This window comes from Fusarium solani (assembly GCF_023522795.1).
Source record: "Fusarium solani strain SB1 chromosome Unknown bctg00000013, whole genome shotgun sequence".
Classification (NCBI taxonomy): domain Eukaryota; kingdom Fungi; phylum Ascomycota; class Sordariomycetes; order Hypocreales; family Nectriaceae; genus Fusarium; species Fusarium solani.
In genome coordinates this window covers 298510-316686 of record NW_027072145.1, presented here as the reverse complement: position 1 = coordinate 316686, position 18177 = coordinate 298510, and the positions used below count along the sequence as shown (strand labels likewise).

General features: G+C 51.5%; 5 protein-coding genes across 5 annotated transcripts; 2 read left to right on the top strand and 3 right to left on the bottom strand.

Moving 5' to 3' along the window:
- Nucleotides 1-1714: 1714 nt before the first annotated feature.
- On the bottom strand, nucleotides 1715-4321 carry MRS44_017009 (uncharacterized protein; the record flags this gene model as incomplete). Its single annotated transcript, XM_046272297.2, has 1 exon — nucleotides 1715-4321. One exon carries the CDS (start codon nucleotides 4319-4321, stop codon nucleotides 1715-1717), a length of 2607 nt encoding a protein of 868 aa, XP_046127206.2.
- A 1116-nt stretch (nucleotides 4322-5437) lies between these two features.
- On the bottom strand, nucleotides 5438-6308 carry MRS44_017008 (uncharacterized protein; the record flags this gene model as incomplete). The annotated part of the gene is made up of 2 exons (XM_046277408.2): nucleotides 5438-5831; nucleotides 5887-6308. 2 exons carry the CDS (start codon nucleotides 6306-6308, stop codon nucleotides 5438-5440), a joined length of 816 nt encoding a protein of 271 aa, XP_046127207.1.
- Nucleotides 6309-6785: 477 nt separating this feature from the next.
- MRS44_017007 (uncharacterized protein) lies at nucleotides 6786-7868 on the top strand (the record flags this gene model as incomplete). The annotated part of the gene is made up of 4 exons (XM_065617534.1): nucleotides 6786-6829; nucleotides 6883-7152; nucleotides 7208-7232; nucleotides 7290-7868. 4 exons carry the CDS (start codon nucleotides 6786-6788, stop codon nucleotides 7866-7868), a joined length of 918 nt encoding a protein of 305 aa, XP_065473606.1.
- Nucleotides 7869-9373: 1505 nt separating this feature from the next.
- Nucleotides 9374-13656, top strand: MRS44_017006 (uncharacterized protein; the record flags this gene model as incomplete). Its single annotated transcript, XM_046284804.2, has 4 exons — nucleotides 9374-10999; nucleotides 11057-11116; nucleotides 11171-12897; nucleotides 13449-13656. The coding sequence occupies 4 exons, from the start codon at nucleotides 9374-9376 to the stop codon at nucleotides 13654-13656; spliced, it is 3621 nt and encodes a 1206-aa protein (XP_046127209.2).
- A 3298-nt stretch (nucleotides 13657-16954) lies between these two features.
- MRS44_017005 (uncharacterized protein) lies at nucleotides 16955-18139 on the bottom strand (the record flags this gene model as incomplete). The annotated part of the gene is made up of 2 exons (XM_065617533.1): nucleotides 16955-17662; nucleotides 17819-18139. The coding sequence occupies 2 exons, from the start codon at nucleotides 18137-18139 to the stop codon at nucleotides 16955-16957; spliced, it is 1029 nt and encodes a 342-aa protein (XP_065473605.1).
- Between the last annotated feature and the right edge of the window lie 38 nt (nucleotides 18140-18177).

Sequence of the window (18177 nt, the reverse complement as noted above, 5' to 3'; positions counted from 1 at the left end):
GACAGGAAGTTTGGTTGTAACCAATACCTGCAAAAGTTTTTGGCTTTCAGGGCGACGAGATAACGCAGACTATCTAGTAGGCTCTAAGTGATTAGCACGGGGCGGGTTGGTTTGCATTGCTACGATTTGATCTGACAAGGTGTGCGGGGTAAGCGATGGCTTTAACTACGCACTGGTGTAACCTTCATTGTCACCTTAAACTGCGGCAAGATAATAGCGGCCAATGATTTCAAATCTGGTCGCACTTGCGGCTGAGTCGATAGTTTCTCCCTTCGCTGCCCCACCACGATTTCTTACTCCGCAGCACACGTCTTCCTTCAAGACGATTGCGCCTTACCCTCCCACACTAGCCATCGACCCGCCAAGCTGAACAAACGCTTCCCCTCCACCCGCCCGCCGATCCAGCGCAACCGAAGGTCCAATACCCATGTGTCCCCGCCACGACTTGATTAGCTGCCTGCAATTAGGCACCTATCTGGCGTGTGCTCATGTCCGCCCTGCTTGTGAGGCTCGACCCCTGTGACGGGGCTGTTGTGGCTGCAGCCGGTCAAACCCCCCGTCAATGGGGGTCTTGGACAAGGGTTTGCATTAAAACCAAAAACGGCAATGGATCGATGCTGTTTTCTCTTTCCTCCAAGAGATAACGAGATCATCCCACCAGGGTCCATGGTCCTCCCACTCCGTGTCGAAGCTATGGCCAGAGAGCTGGCTGATGGGCACTCGAGCGATACTCCGAATGTGAGAGCAATAATTCCTAAACTAAGGCCGTTGCTAGCCTTTGTCTTTGAGTAGAAATAAGAGGCGTGTAGGCCGAATTTAATGTAACTATCTCCCTATAGGATCATCACCCAGTCATTCTTTTGAGGCGTCATAGGCCGTGCAGGAAACAATAAATCTCTTTCAAGTTTGAGGTAAAACCTAGCTTAGGACTTCAAAAAGTGTACTGATATTCCCCTTCAGTTCTTGCTCGTGACGCAGGTACTGATGGGCCATGAGGATCAAATGAGCGCCTGTTTTTTTTTCTATCTAAAGGAGCGACGAAAGTCGGTCTCTTATACTTGTGTTCAGTCTGCCGATCTCATAGGCAGCAGGTTGTTGCCTGATGCTAGTTATGGTGTAGCGTTCACGCTGACCGTGAAGCTATTCACGATGGTTGTGATCCTTGTCCTTGACGGCTCGGTGCGGTGTGATTAAAAAAAAAAAAAAAAGACTCAAGCTATAATAGACGCAACACTTTCGGAGCAAGCCTGATTAAAAAAAAAAAAAAAGGCGTTCTAGTCGCGTGACGTACATCAAGATGGGAAATATAATATGGCCCAAAATATCTTGATTTTGTCTCGACTCCACAAGATGCCAGCTGCACACAAGTTTCCATTTCATGGCTGTTAACCATCTGGTTCTAATGCTAACGGCGATTGGTTACGTTCGAAGTTCAGGGTGATGAATTTGGTCAATTGGTTGGTGGTATGGCTGGTTCAGGACGACTCGCCAGTCGTTGCTGCAATGTACGCGACAACATCATGGGTGGGCACTTGCTCGTAGGCTTTTTGTATCGAAGGTTGGGACAATGCTTTGGTTCTCACGCTATCATCTAATCCAGACCCGTCTTCTGGTCTTGACAGTGTTGAAAGAGTAGGGCAAGAAAAAACGGGGGCGAGAAGATTACTCTAGGGCTTCGTTATGCACCTCCTGTTTCATGATGCTACTAACTATATTACGACTTGTGAAGATGATGCTCTTCAAATACTATCTTCATCATCCCAATGTCCTCGGAAAATGCCCCGCTGACCTGACCTCGATCGCTTGGTTTCTCTGCTAACTTGCTGCAATCTACTGTCTCTGGCTTCCATCTTCGCTTGTTCGGCACAAGCTGAGCCAACGGACGTCGAGGTGGCTCCAGCAGCAGCGCTCTTTCAAAGTCGATCATCATGACCCCATGGATCTCCGGATTGAACAGCATGTTTGCTGTTCTTACATCCTTGTGGACTACTCCCTGTTGGTGCATTGCGCGCAACGACCGCATCGCCTTCCCTTCGAGCCCTTCGAGCTGTTCCTCCACACCACTCACACCATCCGCAGTCCCTGTCGGATCAAGCTCATATCCTCCCCACGATAGAAATGTCATGTGTATCACATAGACTCGATGGTCATAGTAATAAATCTTGTTCATCAATCCGAGGTCGATGGCCCCAAGGAACACGGGCACATTTATGCCTTGGATGGGCCGCAGTCGTTCGTACACCGCCGCCTCGTGCTCAAGGTCTTTAACAAATGCCCGAACCGTGCCCTTGCTGACAAAGGTATAGCCGTACGCAAGCAGGCTCACTTTGAACAGTACGCCGCGCGCACCACCCTGTCCCAACGGCGTGATTCCGCCGTCTAATGTCCGTTCTAACTGCTCCCGTAGAAGCTTGAGGAATTTAGCGTGATCGATTGGATGATGGCGAGCGCGAGTGCGGCCTGGGCCACGGCAGTGGCTGCGGTGATTGTTGGGCTGCTTGCTGTGAAGCGACACGTTCGGGCATCTGGGGTCGAGGACACCGCCCTTGGTGAGCCCTAAAAGGCACTTTTGGGTGCAGTACGGCCTGTCTTGTTCGTTGCCGTTGCTTCCTCCTCCTCCTCCTCCTCCTCCACCCCGCGGCCGTTGCGCCAGAATTCGCTGACTGCGTCGAGTTGTCTGGCCTCCTGACCCTCCTCGATGTGATCGCCGCTCTGTCGGACTCGGTGTGTCTGGAAAATTGCGCGCTGACTCGTCATCAGATGATTCTCCTGGATCCCTTTGTGCATGTTCCTTCACGGGCTCATCCCCCACACGTCGCCGTCTTTTTCCTCGGAGAAGGTAAGGAGATCGGTCGACACCCTCGTAAGCTTCTGGTTGGTAGCCGGGTGAGCTCTTCGGCGCATGTCGTTCGTCCTCCGGAATCGATCGTAGCGTCGTCTCGAAATCTTCCATCCACGTCTTCAATTTTTCAGTAGCTTGGCGGCGCTCGTCTTGCCCACGCAACCGTTGTTCACCCGGCGGACCAAGCGCCATGAGACTAAAGGCCAGATACTGACCTACTGCCGTGCACAGGTGATAATGATGAGGATGGGCCGACACCTCCGCATCCGGCTCTGCCAGGTGATACAAAAGCGTCGCAGGCTCCCGCCAGTCAATCTTGAGAAACACGATCGCCTCGCCCGTCGTCAATAGACCAAACTCGAGTCCACCCTCGATCATGTAGTGATAGGTCTGCGTGATGGCCGCTGCAGTCAGCCTCTCCGCATGATACTGGAAACGCGCATCTGGGTCCACGGATGTCGGGATCGTCTTCCGGTTGACCACGTCCTTGTAAATATTCATCGGGCGTAGACCGAGACGAAGGTGCGGCGCGGTCAGTTTGTGAGGCGGCTTGTACTCGGAAATATAGATCATCGTACGTCTCGTCGAGCCCGCGTTGTCGGATCGGTAGACGCAGATCTGATCGGGTCGTAGCTGGTTGAGATCGAGTCTGTGGTCTGGCGTAGAGGGTGGTGTCGATGGGGTGTCGCGGTCGACGACCTCCTCGGCCATGTCGCTGATGGCATGCGGATGGTTCTCGAAAATGATGCCGTTTCCTAGATGAAATGCACTTCTGACCTCTTCCACCTCTTTGAGCTGGTCCATGATGGTTTTGACCGGATCCTCGACGCTGTTGTGCAGGAAGTACTCGAGCGTCTTCTCATCTGTTATCTTGCGCTTCGCGATTCTGTTTCCTAAGCCGGAGAGGAAGGATCGGTTCTCAAAAACGCGACGATCGGTAGGGAAGGTGTCGTAGAGGGTGCCGAATGTGATCCTCTGTTGCTGCAGGAAGTCGGGCCACGGTCGGAGATTTGTGGGACACCATTTGTTTCGCGGATTAGTAATGGGGCCCTTCGAGGTCAATTTCCGGTTCAGTTCAATGGTGAAGCTGGAGAATACAAGGGAATGGCAGGCAGCGATGTATTCGTCGAGTGTGGTGGGCTGGGTTTGTTGCTCTGACGCTTCCGCGCGTTGTCGCTCCAGCTGTCGTTCTCTCTCTGCTGCCTCGGCGCGTTGCCGCTCCAGCTGTCGTTCTCTCTCTGCTGCCTCGGCGCGTTGCCGCTCCAGCTGTCGTTCTCTCTCTGCTGCCTCGGCGCGTTGCCGCTCCAGCTGTCGTTCTCTCTCTGCTGCCTCGGCGCGTTGCCGCTCCTCCTGTCGTTCTCTCTCTGCCTCCTCAGCGCGTTTCTGTTCCCTTTCGGCGCGTTGCTGCTCTCTCGCAGCGCGTTGTTCCGACTCCTTTAAAAGCCGTTCGAGCTCTCGGAGTCTTGTGGATTCGTCCATGGCTTCAAATTATCAAATCAATTCATATGATGCAGGTGCTAAAGTGAGAGTATGGCCAAATATTGGCTTTTGTTTCTCAACCGCAACTGATTTGTGGACCCGTGTTGCGAGGGGTAACCGAATCGGCTCGGTAGATTGTCGGGTAGGGCCACCAATGATCTTACGACCTGATACTTGGTTGGTGGCGCATGGCAAGGAAGGTAAACAGTACAATTTGTCCCCTTTTCAGGCAAAAAAAAGTTCAAATCTGACACGCTTCTCCCACTAAGCATATGATTCAGATTTGGACGAATCTAGGACAAACCCATCACATTCATATCCAGTTATTAGCAACTATTTTATTCATTCCATCCCATACAGTATCTACGCATCGACATCGTCATTCCTTATATTCCCAAACAACCAATCATCGCGGTTATTCTGGGAAGAGGTGCATGCCTTAGGGCAACGCTACCCTACCCTCCTGTCACCCCTAGCTTCGTACCCACTCATGGGTGACGTTCGAGCAAAACAACCCCACCATGGAGCACTAGTCTATATATAGATTAGCCGCTCCACACTTCCGAAAATGGATAGATTTTGTCTGCGAAATTCGTGATTGGCTGAATCCTAGCCCCACTCTTCCGAAAACGGCCACATTTTGTCCGCTAAATTCTGATTGGTCACCAGACGGCAGAGCGACGACGAGGTTGGCAACTTGGAAGTGCAATAATGCCACAACAAGAACAGAAGTAAAGGTAAAAATAGCTTTCCCGATATTATAAGATCTCATTAAGTAGATTTGAGGCCCGGTAAATGGTTTTTACTAACTTCCTGCCTCTAGGCATAGTCGGGTTTTCCCTAATGATTTTGGGGGTGAAAATCCCAGAGCTTAAGAAGACCTTTCGTACCGAAAGGCAAAGTCCTTCGGACTGAATAACACCCCAGTCCCGAGTGATTATTCTACGATTCCCGGCTGTTGTCGAAGCCTTCCAAGCTGGTCGGTTACCTGAGTGTTCAAACATTGGGGAAAAGAGTGCTACTAGATCAGATATCAAAACACCCTGGAAGGTCTACAGAAGGTCACAAGCTTAAGTTAATCAACAGAATCGACTGATACCCATATCTGAGGCACTTCTATGCACCGTCGAACCGGAAGCCGCTCATGTTGCCTTCGTTCACGCCCAACTGCACTCCTTTGTTGTTGCCTCCAAATAAGATATCGTAGTAATCTCTATCACCGGACTTGTTCTTCTTCGCATCCTCAGAGACCTTCTGGACTTGAGCCAGCAGACTCTGGAGGAGGTGTCGGGCCGCCTCAAGTTCCTCACGCTCCCTTGCAGCCCGTGCAGAGACATCTTCAGCATCTGGTTCCAGCGATACCTCTACAGGGCGCTGTTCCTTCAAATGCCGCTCTATCTCGGCCAGGCGCTGTTCCACGGCCGTGAGCGAGGTGTTGATTCGGTCCTGGCTGGTGGAGACCATCGTAGCCATTTCATTAGTCGTCTCGGCATTTTTGATGGAGCTGTGACTATAACAGAGAAGTTAGCCTTGTATCCAGGGGCGTCTCCCAGGCTATGACGTACAGAGTCGCTGTACTGGCTAACGACGTGATGCTGCCCTGGCAAGTGTGAAGCTGGGCCGACATGCCCTCCAGGTCTTTCTTCTTCCAGAACCCGAGAATTCCCCGATCCCACTTCGGGATCTTCTTCTTCTGGCTGTACTTCTCGAGGTCTTCATCAACCTCCTCCAATGTCTCTTTGGTTTTCTTGATGGTAGCCTTAGCAAGATCGGTAGTGGCCCTGCCGAGAATCTTCCACTGCTCCTCTTCGATCGACTCGACCGACTCGAGGGCGGTCCCAACTAGTTCAAGGTCTCCGAGGAGATCTCCCAGGTTCTTAGGGGCGTCGCGGATCTCTTTGATGTCGTTGATCAAAATCCTGATGACGTGCAAGGCCGGGCCGACGATGCCGATAACGCTCGCGGTAATGGATAGAGGGTCGGTCATTTTGGAACGTATTTGAGTTGCAGCTGGTTGGAAACCCTGGGAACGGTTGAAGTTGATGGGCGATTATGCGAATGCATATTTGGCCGACACAGCCCCCATCTCGCAGTGTGCCTCAGGCAGCGAGAGGTGGCTATGCTGGAATTGCCGATGCTCAAAGCCACGCAGGCCCGTTTGACAGGTCTCATTGCTGCGGGGAATTCGCTGACGGAATATGCATTCTGGTTGGGAGGCGTAAATTCTATTGGCCGATCACCCGCCGGGGCGTCAAACGGCGTCTTCTTGCAGTTGAGCTGAACAGCAAGAAGATCTAATTCGACCAGTGGGATCCAACAAGTGGACCATGCTGTTCTGCCTGGAGAGTCTGGGCGGCTGAAGGTCTTGGCCCGGGTTCAGCGTGTGCCGGACATCCATAAAAACTCACTCCTGCCAGAGCCTGACCCACCTCGGCCTCCATTTCCCCTCACCAGCCCAAACAAAATGTCGCTCGAAGTGGCTTCTGAGCCTCCCAATGCCAGCGTTGAGTACGTTAGGAGGATTTCTGCCTGAAACTGCATTCCTATTCTGACATTCATAGCATTGTCTTCATCAACGGCTGGTCTGCCAACGGGCAGCCTTGGACGGCCGTCTCTGAAGACGCGGCCGTGTGCTGGCCCAAGAGCATTCTTCCCAACCTCTTGCCTCAGGCTCGCATCCTTCTTTTTGAGTATGAGGCGAAGGTGGAGGAGTTCTGGGCTGGGAGTTCGAAGAATGGAATCGACTCCTATGCGATAGATCTTTTAGACGAGGTCATGGACTACAGAGCCAAGAACAAGACGGCAAGTAAAACACTAATAGCGCCGACGAAGTTTCATTTCTGATTAATGGCAGTGTGACCGCCCTGTCATATTTGTTGCGCATAGTATCGGAGGCATTGTCTGTGAGAGGGTTTGTCCATACAACTGCTGTCCTCGCGTTGAGTCGCTTGGCTAACTCGCCCTCCAGGCCATTTTGCGAGCCCAGACTGGCTCAACAGGCCAAAAAGAATTCGTCAAGCGTGTCAAGCGAATCGCATTTGTCGGTACGCCATTCCACACAGACAATACCAAATGGACAGAGACCGGGAAGAACTTCTTTCAACTCGCCGGCGGCAACGCTCCACTCGACGAGGATCTTTCCAAGTCGGAAAAGCTTACGGTAATCTGCGAGAAGTTCCTTGCGTTCTTGAGTTCGAAGAAAGGCATCGAAGTCGCTATTTTCTATGAAGGCCGCGAGACCGAGCTGGAGGGAACCGCCGTCATCCTCGCAGACGAAGAAGCCGTCAAGATCCCAGGCTGCCCCGACCCAAGCCGCCTGAAGACTACGCACCAGGGCATGGCGGAAGTAGCCAGCTCGAAGGATGATCACTTCAAGCGGCTACAAAAGCAGCTCTCGAGATGGGTTGACGAGGCTGCCGAGGCGAAGCCGGACAACGCGAAAGGCACCCAGTACACCTCTACGTTCAACGGACCGAACAGAGGAGTGCAAATCGGGGCTAATCTTGGCACAGTCAGCGACTTCAAATTCCATGATGGGAAGTACTGAAAGCTAGCTGAGGCCGTTTCGACATAGGCGAAGCTTTGCTTTGGAGCCTGTATATCCATTATGTAGCTAAATCATCTTCATCTCTTTGACCGTTATTCTACACTCATTGATACCGTACAACTCAATAAATTCGTACAGCGCTAGTATCCACTTTGACTCCGTTTCCCCACTTTTATCCGCTTATGACGTAACATCCAATTAGAAGTACTGGCCAGGGAGACTTTTATGGGGCACTAGCACTGTACGAATTCAATGAGTTTTTACAGTGTGCCTTTTGTACGAAGCCATCGGGTCAGTCGAAATTACCCTTTTGAGTTTCGCGGTCAAACTCGGGGGCAAGCTCATAGGACATGCGAATCCGGCTCCCACCAGATACCAGATAAGTTACGCGTCATGGTGGCTTAATGGTAAAAAATGGGCCACGAAAGGCCGAGGGTTCCTGAGGCCACCTACGGGCACAGCCCGTTACAAAAGCCCACTGTTGCACTTGCTTGTCTGTTGCACTCGCTTATCATGTACGTTATCGGTTACGGATATGTCGGACTAGCGGCTAGTGGAACGCGGGCTGGTGACCGAGTTGCGATTTTCGAAGGCGGAGCTGTGCCTTTTGTGATACGCCCAAAGGGACAAGGTGTTGGAAGATGTGACGGTACAAGAGCACGAACGAGGCCGAGTGCGACTTGGGCAAAATGATTGTTTACGAGGAGAGAAAGAGATTCCTAAGGAAAACTCTGACATAAAGCTATTTACATAAAAATTCATAAAATGACCCTATTCATAACGTTGTAAATCACGTGACCATTCCCTCACAGAAGAACTGAGAGTTCCCACTTGGCTTCAGGATCAAGATTAAAGTTTGAAGTCCTACGATTAAGGTTCAAAGTCCTAGATGGGAACACAAAGATAGAAGGCCCCAACCGGCCTCTCATTGAGATCATGGTAACTTAACCAAGAATAATTACAATCACTACATACAAGGACAATTTGTTATCAAGTGCACTCAGCATTCCTGCGCAATCCAACAACACAAGATTGGGGGTCGTTGGGGCGTGTTATGTGCATGGCTGCATGCAAGGGGAAGTCTTTAGATCTGAGAGAAGTGTTGTTAGATTTTACCAACTACACCACACACCACAAAAATGAGGATCCCCACTTGTAGCAATACATTAGTGGTTTATATCGTGTGACGATGGTGCTTCGCTGAGTGGAATTGGCCAATCTGACTGCCAAACTCTTCGGCTGAGAGTTTGGCCTTGGATGTTGGTTGGCCGCATTGCTTGGCAATCAGGCTGGCGCTTACAGGATCTTGGTTGGCCACGATGGCGGCCACCTTAACAGCCATTCTCCGGATTGATTGGTCGGTAATGAGATGGCGTTTTCAGCTCTACGTTTTCCCCGCAAGCCGGCTGATCGAGTCCAGTCGAGTTCAAACACGTTGGCCCATCGCTCAGCGAACCCGTCCGCGACATGCTGGACACTGAGCTCACACACCACGCGCAAGGAAGATGGCGACAAGTTACCAGATCGATTTGAACGGCGACAACCAAGGTGGTACTTTCGTGGGTGTCAACAAAGGGCACCTCAACATCCATGCTGGGAAAGGCGACAGCTGCCTCCAAGACCTCGTCCTGAGCCGTCCCCGTGATGACCTGGACGATGTTAGGCACTCTGAGGGCGGCTTGCTCAAAGGTTCGTGCGATTGGGTCTTCAAGCATGACGACTTTCAGAGGTGGCACCGAGAGGACCAGATACGGCTCCTTTGGATCAGTGGAGAGCCAGGGAAGGGCAAATCAAAGCTCATGGTCGGCATCGTTGACGAGCTAGAGCGAATGTTGCACCAACAAAGAAAACAAGAAACGCAGTCACCAGGATCCAGTACGACAGATATTCACGCTCTTGCCTACTTCTTCTGCCGGGGCACTGAAGCAAATCGCAACAACGTCAATGCACTGCTCAGAGGCCTCATCTTCTCCCTCGCGACGCAGCACCCGTCCCTAACTTCAAAGCTGCGCCAAGACTATGCCGTGGCTGGCTCCGCGCTCTTCGAGGGACCGAACGCATTCCAGGGGTTGTCCGAGATCCTTAAATGGATGCTGCATGACCCGCGCGTGGGCAATGCGCACATCGTCATCGATGCGCTCGACGAGTGCGAGACCGGCCTAACGGACCTTTTGGACTTCATCACGGTGCGAGCGGCTTCCTCCCGTGTCAAGTGGGTTGTGTCAAGTCAAAACAGTAGTGTGATTGATGGCCGCCTCGGGCGGTATGATCCAAAGATCACGCTCAGTCTTGAGCAGAACGCCGACAGCGTTTCACGACAAGTCGACGCGTACATTGACGATAGGGTTTCAAAGCTTGAACAACCTCGAGGCAATTATGCACTACGCACTCGAGTTCGAGAGAAGCTGAGGCAGAAAGCGTCAGGAACGTTTCTATGGGTCGCTCTCGTCTTCAAAGAGCTTCAGGACGTTGAAGACATAGAGCCCGCTCTAGACCAAATGCCTGCCGGGCTGGAAGAGCTATACGCCAGGATGATGAAAAAGATTGAGCATGGAAGGGAAAGCCAGCATTGCATCCGCTTGCTCTCCGCAGTCCTCGTGGCGTATAGGCCTCTTCACGTCCAAGAATTGGGAGCCGTGTCGAGACTGCCTTCAGCCATCAGCACCCAGACCGAATCAGTCAGGAGGCTCGTCAAAAGATGCGGTTCTTTCTTGTCGATTCGGAAGGAACGAGTTCACGTCTTCCATCCGTCGGCCAAGGACTACTTGACCCGCGCAGCAGCTGCGGCACTCCCCAGCGCAAAGGAGACGCATCGTCGCTTCTTCACCGGCTCCCTGGACGCCATGAAGACTTCTGTCCATCGAGACATGTACAGGCTATGCCATCCTGGAACCCACGTCGCCGAAATCAGGGCGCCAAACCCCGATCCAATGTCATCGGTAGGCTACGCCTGCGTCCACTGGGCCGACCACTTGCTCGAGGCGCCGCACCACGACGACCTCTTGGATGGAGGAGTGATGCAGGCGTTTCTCGAAAAACATTTCCTGCCCTGGCTGGAGGCATTGAGTCTCTGCGGCGCTATGGCTGCCGCCGCTTCCTCGCTAGACAAGCTCGAAAGAGCGCTAAGAATGGTAAGAACCCAGGAGCTACATGGCCCACGGCAAGACTTGCTCACACATGAATCTTAGCATGGTGCTGAACGTCCCGTTGGGTATCCTGCAAAACTGATGGCAACATTTCTTAACGTGGTGAGACTGAGACTCTGAGAGCCCCGCAAAACGAGCCATTCTAATGCATTGTAGCATATGACGAAGAAGTCAGCCTTGCTTCATCTCACGATTGACGCTCGTCGATTTCTTAGCCACAACGGCTGGCTCATCAAGAACTATCCACTTCAGGCGTATGTCTCTGGGCTTCTGTTTACCCCGAAACTGAGCTTGATACGAAGTCTTTTCGAGGATATGGCGCCGCAATGGGTTGTGAAGAAGCCCGCCGTGGTTAGGGGATGGGATCCGGTGGTAATGACTCTCAGGGACCACAGAGCTGAAGTCAATGCCCTCGCATTCTCGGCCGATGGCGCGCTCTTAGCCTCAGGATCCAACGATGGCATCGTCAAGATATGGAATGGGACTTGGGGCGATTCTATGCACGACCTCCATGGCCACAGTGAGCCTGTATTCTCACTGGCTTTTTCAAGCGACAAGCAGCTCCTCGCATCAGCATCAGGGGACCAGACTATCAAAGTGTGGGACACCACAACGGGTGAGCTCAAACACACCCTGAATGGCCACATAAACACCGTCAATTCGGTCACCTTCTCGCCGGGTGACGCGCTCTTGGCATCAGGGTCGGCGGATGGAACCGTTAAGCTCTGGAACCCAGAGGACGGGCATTGCAAACTCATGCTCCATGACCATGTCAAGGCAGTCAACTCAGTAGCGTTCTCAGCCGATGGGGAAATGATAGCATCAGGCTCGGATGATGGAACGGTCAAGATGTGGAATGTGAGAACAGGCGCCGTCATCAAGTCCTTGCGTCATCGCACGGATTTGAGGGTCCAGTCGCTATTCTTGAATCGCGATGAACGAGTTTTCTCGGTTGCCTTCTCGCCAAACGGGAAGTTTCTGGCGTCCGGATCATCGGCTGAAACTGTTCGCCTCTGGGACATTGAGTCTGGAAAGGCTCTAAATACCTTGGAGACGATGGTACCATCCCGAGAGCCGTGGACAATGGTCAACTTTGTGCGAGGAGGCGAGATTTTGGCCATCACCCTATCGGACCGGGTATTGTTACGGGACGCGCAGACTCTGAGGCAGCAATCGTCTCTCGATATAGCCTGGGGCAGCATTCATGTGGCATTCTCGCCCTCAGGGTACCACATGGCCATGGGGGTTTCAAGCAATATCCATATCTTGGACGTATCGTGCGAGGGAATCGTGTCGCTGTCGCCTGGGAAACAGGCTCTAGATCACCAAGAAGAGTTCATCTCGCCCAATGGGGAACTCGAAGCAAATTGTGTCTTTATGCCAAGGACACGATCTACTGAGATTGCTGTCAAGAACATTGCAAAGGACATCTTGCTGGGAAGACTAACCGTTGGCCGGATTCATCAACTCACATTTTCCCCCACCAGCAAGCTGTTGGCATTCCGAGAAGATCCTTCAACGGTGGTTATTTACGAAATGGCCACAGGGAGAAAACAAGAGGTAAAAGGGCGTCCAGAATCCTTCCCAGTCAGCCTCGAGCCCGGCGAGAAGTTTGTTCTCGCCGAGGTCGACTCTCGATGGTTGGATGACTCTTGTCGTTACTTTTACCAAGGGATAAGCCACTATCAGCCAGGGACTCTCGGGAGGGATCACAGCTACGGCATAAGCGACGACGCCTCCTGGATCACATGGGAAGGACAGAACTTACTATGGTTGCCAACTGAACTCCGTCCTCCAGCCACCGAGTGTCGAACACGGGTTTGCAAGTCATCGGCTATGGAGGCGGTTGAATTCTTCCTTCTAGACAAGCAGTACGGCTATAAGTATATAGGCTTGTCGCTATCACCTATGAAAACCGTCGGCTGAGCTACCAATAGTTTTTTTCTATAGGAGAATTTTTTCGCGCTAGCATGATCAGTGATGCGTGGAGGGATCAATGATTGTCAGACAACTGGCTCCACAGGGATCACTGACGGCATCAGTCAATTGATGAGAATTATCTAAAGAACAAAAGAAATTGAACAGCCATGTGTTCGGGCAGAGCTATTTAAGCTCATGTCGTTAGGATTGGAATCCTTGATGCGACAAGTTGGATGTGAAACCGGATACACAACCCCAAAGTACGGGCCGCGTTTCATATCCAGTCGCACGAACCTAGTGGTGGTATGCGACAGTCAGCTACTACTGCTTCGAGGATCTTGCCCAGCGTCGACAAAAGCGAGATCGGCCTCCATGCCTTTGCAATCCTGTAGTTTCCCTTGTCCGGTTTCTTGAGCGGAATGATCTTGGCGCTCCTCCACTGGTCCGGTAGTTGTCCTTCGCCCAGTGAAGTGTGGAACAGATGCATAACGCGCTCCTTCACCACCGGCCACAGCTGTTTCCACACCATCGCCGGCAGCCCGTCTTCCCCGGGCGCTTTCCACGCCTTGGCTTCCATGATCTTCTCCTCTACTTCCTCCATCGTCAAGTTCGGCATGGCCACTTCTCTCCGCCGCGGTCGCGGGCCTTCGTCTTCTATGGTTGCCGGCAGCGGTGGGAAGAATGCACTGAGCAATTCTTCCGCCTGCTCGGCCTTGTCCTGAATCTCAGTGTAACTACTATAGCGAGGTCAAGAAAAAAGAGGTTGGAATAGTGGCCAGTGTGGCTAACAAACCGACAGACCTAGACCGGCCCCTTCGGTCGGTCGGTCTAGGTCGGTCTGGGTTAGCACCTCGGCCGGTCTAGGTCTGATTATCTGACCCTGAGATTCTACCCGCGCTAGTTAAAGGGGTGCACTCAATGGCTACCTGCGCCACGTCCCACTTATTTTGTGGCGCGAGTTCGAGGGTGCCAAAATAAGTGGGGCGTGGCACGGGTACCTTAAGTCGGAGCCGACCAATGGCGGCCCTGGAAACCCCCAACCCAGACCGACTCAGACCACCCAATCCGACCGGCAGCTCTGGTCGGTCGGTCTGACGAGAATTGCCGGTCGGTCGGTCTGCGGTCTGAAGGTGGCCTGTCAGACGGTCTGTCAGACGGTCGGTTTGTTAGCCATACTGATAGTGGCTGGTCAAGTTGCTATTGTTTACGCCAGTCCTGGTGGCGGACTTTCATCAAAACGCCTGCTAATCTGTTAGGATTTATAGAGCCTCAAGTGTGAAAAACATTATGGAGCTATACTTGCCATCAGGTAGCTTCTCATAGTCCCTAAACCCATCATTGATCCCAAGTCACAAGTTGAACCCAAGGTAAACTTTAACCTTGGGGTTGACAGGGTTCTGACCCCGGCACCCTGGGTAAAATTAGGGTCCAAAAGAATCTGAACAGCCCACCCTACAGGATTAGAATTCTTTCACAGCGTCAACTTCACATATATATATTTCCATCAAATAAATATTTAAAAATATGATTTATATATCAAAATGAACCCCTAATTTTCCTCTTTAATATTTGGTATACCATCCTTGCGCCTGGATGCATGCATCAAGTCGGCGAGGGAGTGAGTCAATCAGTGCATTAATCTGGTCAACAGTAATTGCTGCCCACGCCAACTTGATGCATTTGATCAACTTTGCCGTATCGACTTCGTTATTTTTCAGGAGGTCTAAATGAGGGAACATCTTCCTAATGTTAAGTTTTAATTGCTTCCAGATATGCTCAATTGGGTTGAGATCTGGGGAATGTGCCGGCCAGTCAATCCACTCAATTGAGTGGGAAAGTAACCAGTCGGTCGATGACTGAGATGTATGAATTCTCGCATTATCCAGCTGGGATCTTCTTGTGCCGTTATATATAGGAAGTAAACCTTTGGATAAAGCTTCTTGATAACTCAAAGAAGTATATCCTTTCCTCTTTGCGGTTTGATCGCGGATCATAACGATGATATCAGATTTCCCTCCTCTCCAAATTGCTCCCCAAACCATGATCGATAACTTGGACTTCCCATGAACTGTGATATTGACGAATTCTTTCATGAACTTCTCATGAGGCTTCCGGAAGATCCATCCACGTTCATAATTCGGTTGGGATTGAACTATCGATTCATCAGAGAAAATGGTCTAAAGATGGTATTAGTTAAGTGAAAGCTTCCCGAGTAAATTTGACACCTAGTTTCCAAACCGCCGTACCTCAATCAATTCTTCGATATCTTCCTTCCAAGCTTGACACCATGATAGTCGCTGACGAGCTGTTTCTTTTGATAATGGTATCCTCTGCATTGCTCTCCATTTGCGACCGTAGTGGTAGGTAGCGGATAACTCGGCGTATCGTTGTCCGAGAGATGTTACCACCTAGATAATTGACAAGCGATTCATATGTGATCCTGCGGTCGCGTTTAAGTGAAACTAATACGTACCGAATCTGCTGAACCGTGAGTTTCTTAGGACGCCCAGATTTTGGCTTTTTATCCAGAGTTCGTTGAGTTTTCCAGCGTTGATAAATATTGAAGATGGTGGCTGGTGAACACTTTGCCTCGGCGGCGACATCACGGTAGGTCCTTCCTGTCTCTACCTCGCGAACGATAAGGGCTCGGGCCACCTCATTGAAATCCTGATTTGGCGCGCGATTTGCGCAAATAATTGAGAAAATTCCATCGTTATTGGACATCATTTGCTGTTGTTGTGGATGGTCAAAGATAGAGAGGGTGTCGAGGGATGATGTGGTGGATTACACGTTGGCGGGGCAGCGTTCAGATTCTTTTGGACCCCAATTTTACCATGCACACTAGCCGGCCAATCATCAGGGTTGTTCTACGCCTAACGATGTCTTGTGGAAATGAAGCCTACGAACATCCTCATTTTGCTGTTAACCTACCTAACCCCAACTGACGTTTGAGTCGAACAACCTGCTCAATGACGCCCAGGCCTCTAACGCAATCATCACCCGAGCACTCTCCTCGTTACCCGTGTCGGCATCACCATGTGTCGCATACCACCACTAGGTTCGTGCGACTGGATATGAAACGCGGCCCGTACTTTGGGGTTGTGTATCCGGTTTCACATCCAACTTGTCGCATCAAGGATTCCAATCCTAACGACATGAGCTTAAATAGCTCTGCCCGAACACATGGCTGTTCAATTTCTTTTGTTCTTTAGATAATTCTCATCAATTGACTGATGCCGTCAGTGATCCCTGTGGAGCCAGTTGTCTGACACCGTGGCTTCCAGCTGCGACTGCGAAGCAAATGGTCAACCCAGTCATTCGTATATTTAACCCATTTAGCGACTAGGAAATAAGGCACAAAGTGATGGAAGAGGTCAAGAGGCTTCTGGGGCAGCTCTTTGACCTCGAGGTCGCGATCGGGCACCATCACCGGGAGGAAATTGGTGCCGCAGCTAGGGGCTGGGTTGAATACAGGCCGGCAGGTGAAATCGGCTGGCTGCTCGCGACGGCTATTCTCTTTCGTAATTATAATACTTGGATTAGAGGCACTCAGTGCCTGACTAGAGATTGATTGGGAGCTCATGAGTATCTTCAAAAAGATTTATATGGTGTTTTAGGTGGAAATAATTAATGGAGCACTATGCCGTACCCCTCTCGTACCTACGTCATGACTAAGGTCATGTGGGTCAAGTAACCTCACGAAGCCTTAACGCACTCAAGGAGATTCGGCGAGATGGCCCCATCCATCTCGTCAAATTTCATGATGGATCCATAGTGGGGCCGCAAGATCGGCCCTCTTGGTACATTTTGTGGAGGATGACACCACTGGTATCGTCATTTCCGAACCGGAAGTTTCTAATTGGGCGGAATTTATGCGCTTCGTCTTGCCACTTGGATCCTCGCGGGCATCTCCTGTGCTGTGTGAAGGTGCCGGCGGGTTAAATGACCCATTGTTAGAGCTATTACAGGAGCGTTATTTAACTATCTAACTTGGCTTGTAAGTAAATAGCAGTATACTATTTAATGAATCTTGGTTCTGATTACCAGGAAATTATCAACAGCTCGCATTCCTGCCTCAGCACCGCTCCCAGCCAAGTGTCGGGGGAACATAATATAACCATGCGGCGCACCCGGTACAATGCAAAGGACTGACTCGCCACCTGCCACCAACCATTTCGAGTTCATGAACAACGTATCGTCCAGGAGGCAGTCTTCACTGCCGCAAGTAAAGAGAGCCGAGGGTAGCCTTCCTCGCAAGCTCTCCAGATCCGCATAGAGAGGGCTAACATGAGGATCCTTCAGCGTCTCGGGCGGACAGTCTGGTAGGAACGCCTCCCGGAAGTCAGTCATAGTGACCCGGTCCAGGACGAGACAGGATTGTCCTCGGCGGTATGAATAGACCCTCGGCGTCCAGTCCAGGCTATAACAGCTGAAATGAAGTATAATGCCTCTGAGGCGAAAGCTGGAGAATTCGACCTTGTCATGCTGTAGCAAATGGATAGTTGTGAGCATCGACAAGTGCGCGCCGGCAGACTCCCCACCGATGAAACCCAGCGACGCCCCAAAGGTATCCTCAGCATTGGCTACGAGCCATTCTGCAGCATCGTAGCAATCCTCGGGTCCCGCTGGGAAAGGATTCTCAGGTGCGAGCCGGTAGCCGACCGAGATGCAGAGCAGACCGTGGTCATCTGCTATGGCCTGTAGTCTCGGGTCTTGGTATGTTTCGTCCTGTTGAGATCCATTGTTTAACGGATCAATGGCTATTCCGATCCATTGGTGGCGAGGATGTGGATGTCTTCTTGTCAATAGTTTCCGGTGGTTAACACCAACCTTTCTTCTTCTTCAATCAACACAACATGCTCATTTCAACACGTCCTGCAGCACCCAGCCGCCACCATGGATGTGCATGAAAACGGCGCACAAAGGCTTGTTGTTCTGCGGCCTGAGGAGTCGGCATGGAATAGGACGATCCGAGTCACGCGAAGGTATCTGGAACGCGGTTGCGGATGCGAGGAGAGTTGGACCCGGAAGAACAGTTTTCCCAGCCGCGCGTAGACGCCGATACTCTGCAGCTCCCACTTCCATCCACTTGGGAGCACTGAGAGCGAGTTCAATCAGCTTTTGATTGAACGCCCTGGATTCGGAGGGGATTGTTGACCGGTCGAAGCATTCCGGGTAAGACGTGAGGAGGGCGGGTTGGGACATTGTGTATGATCAAGCCCCCCTCTCGAGTCCTGCGAGGT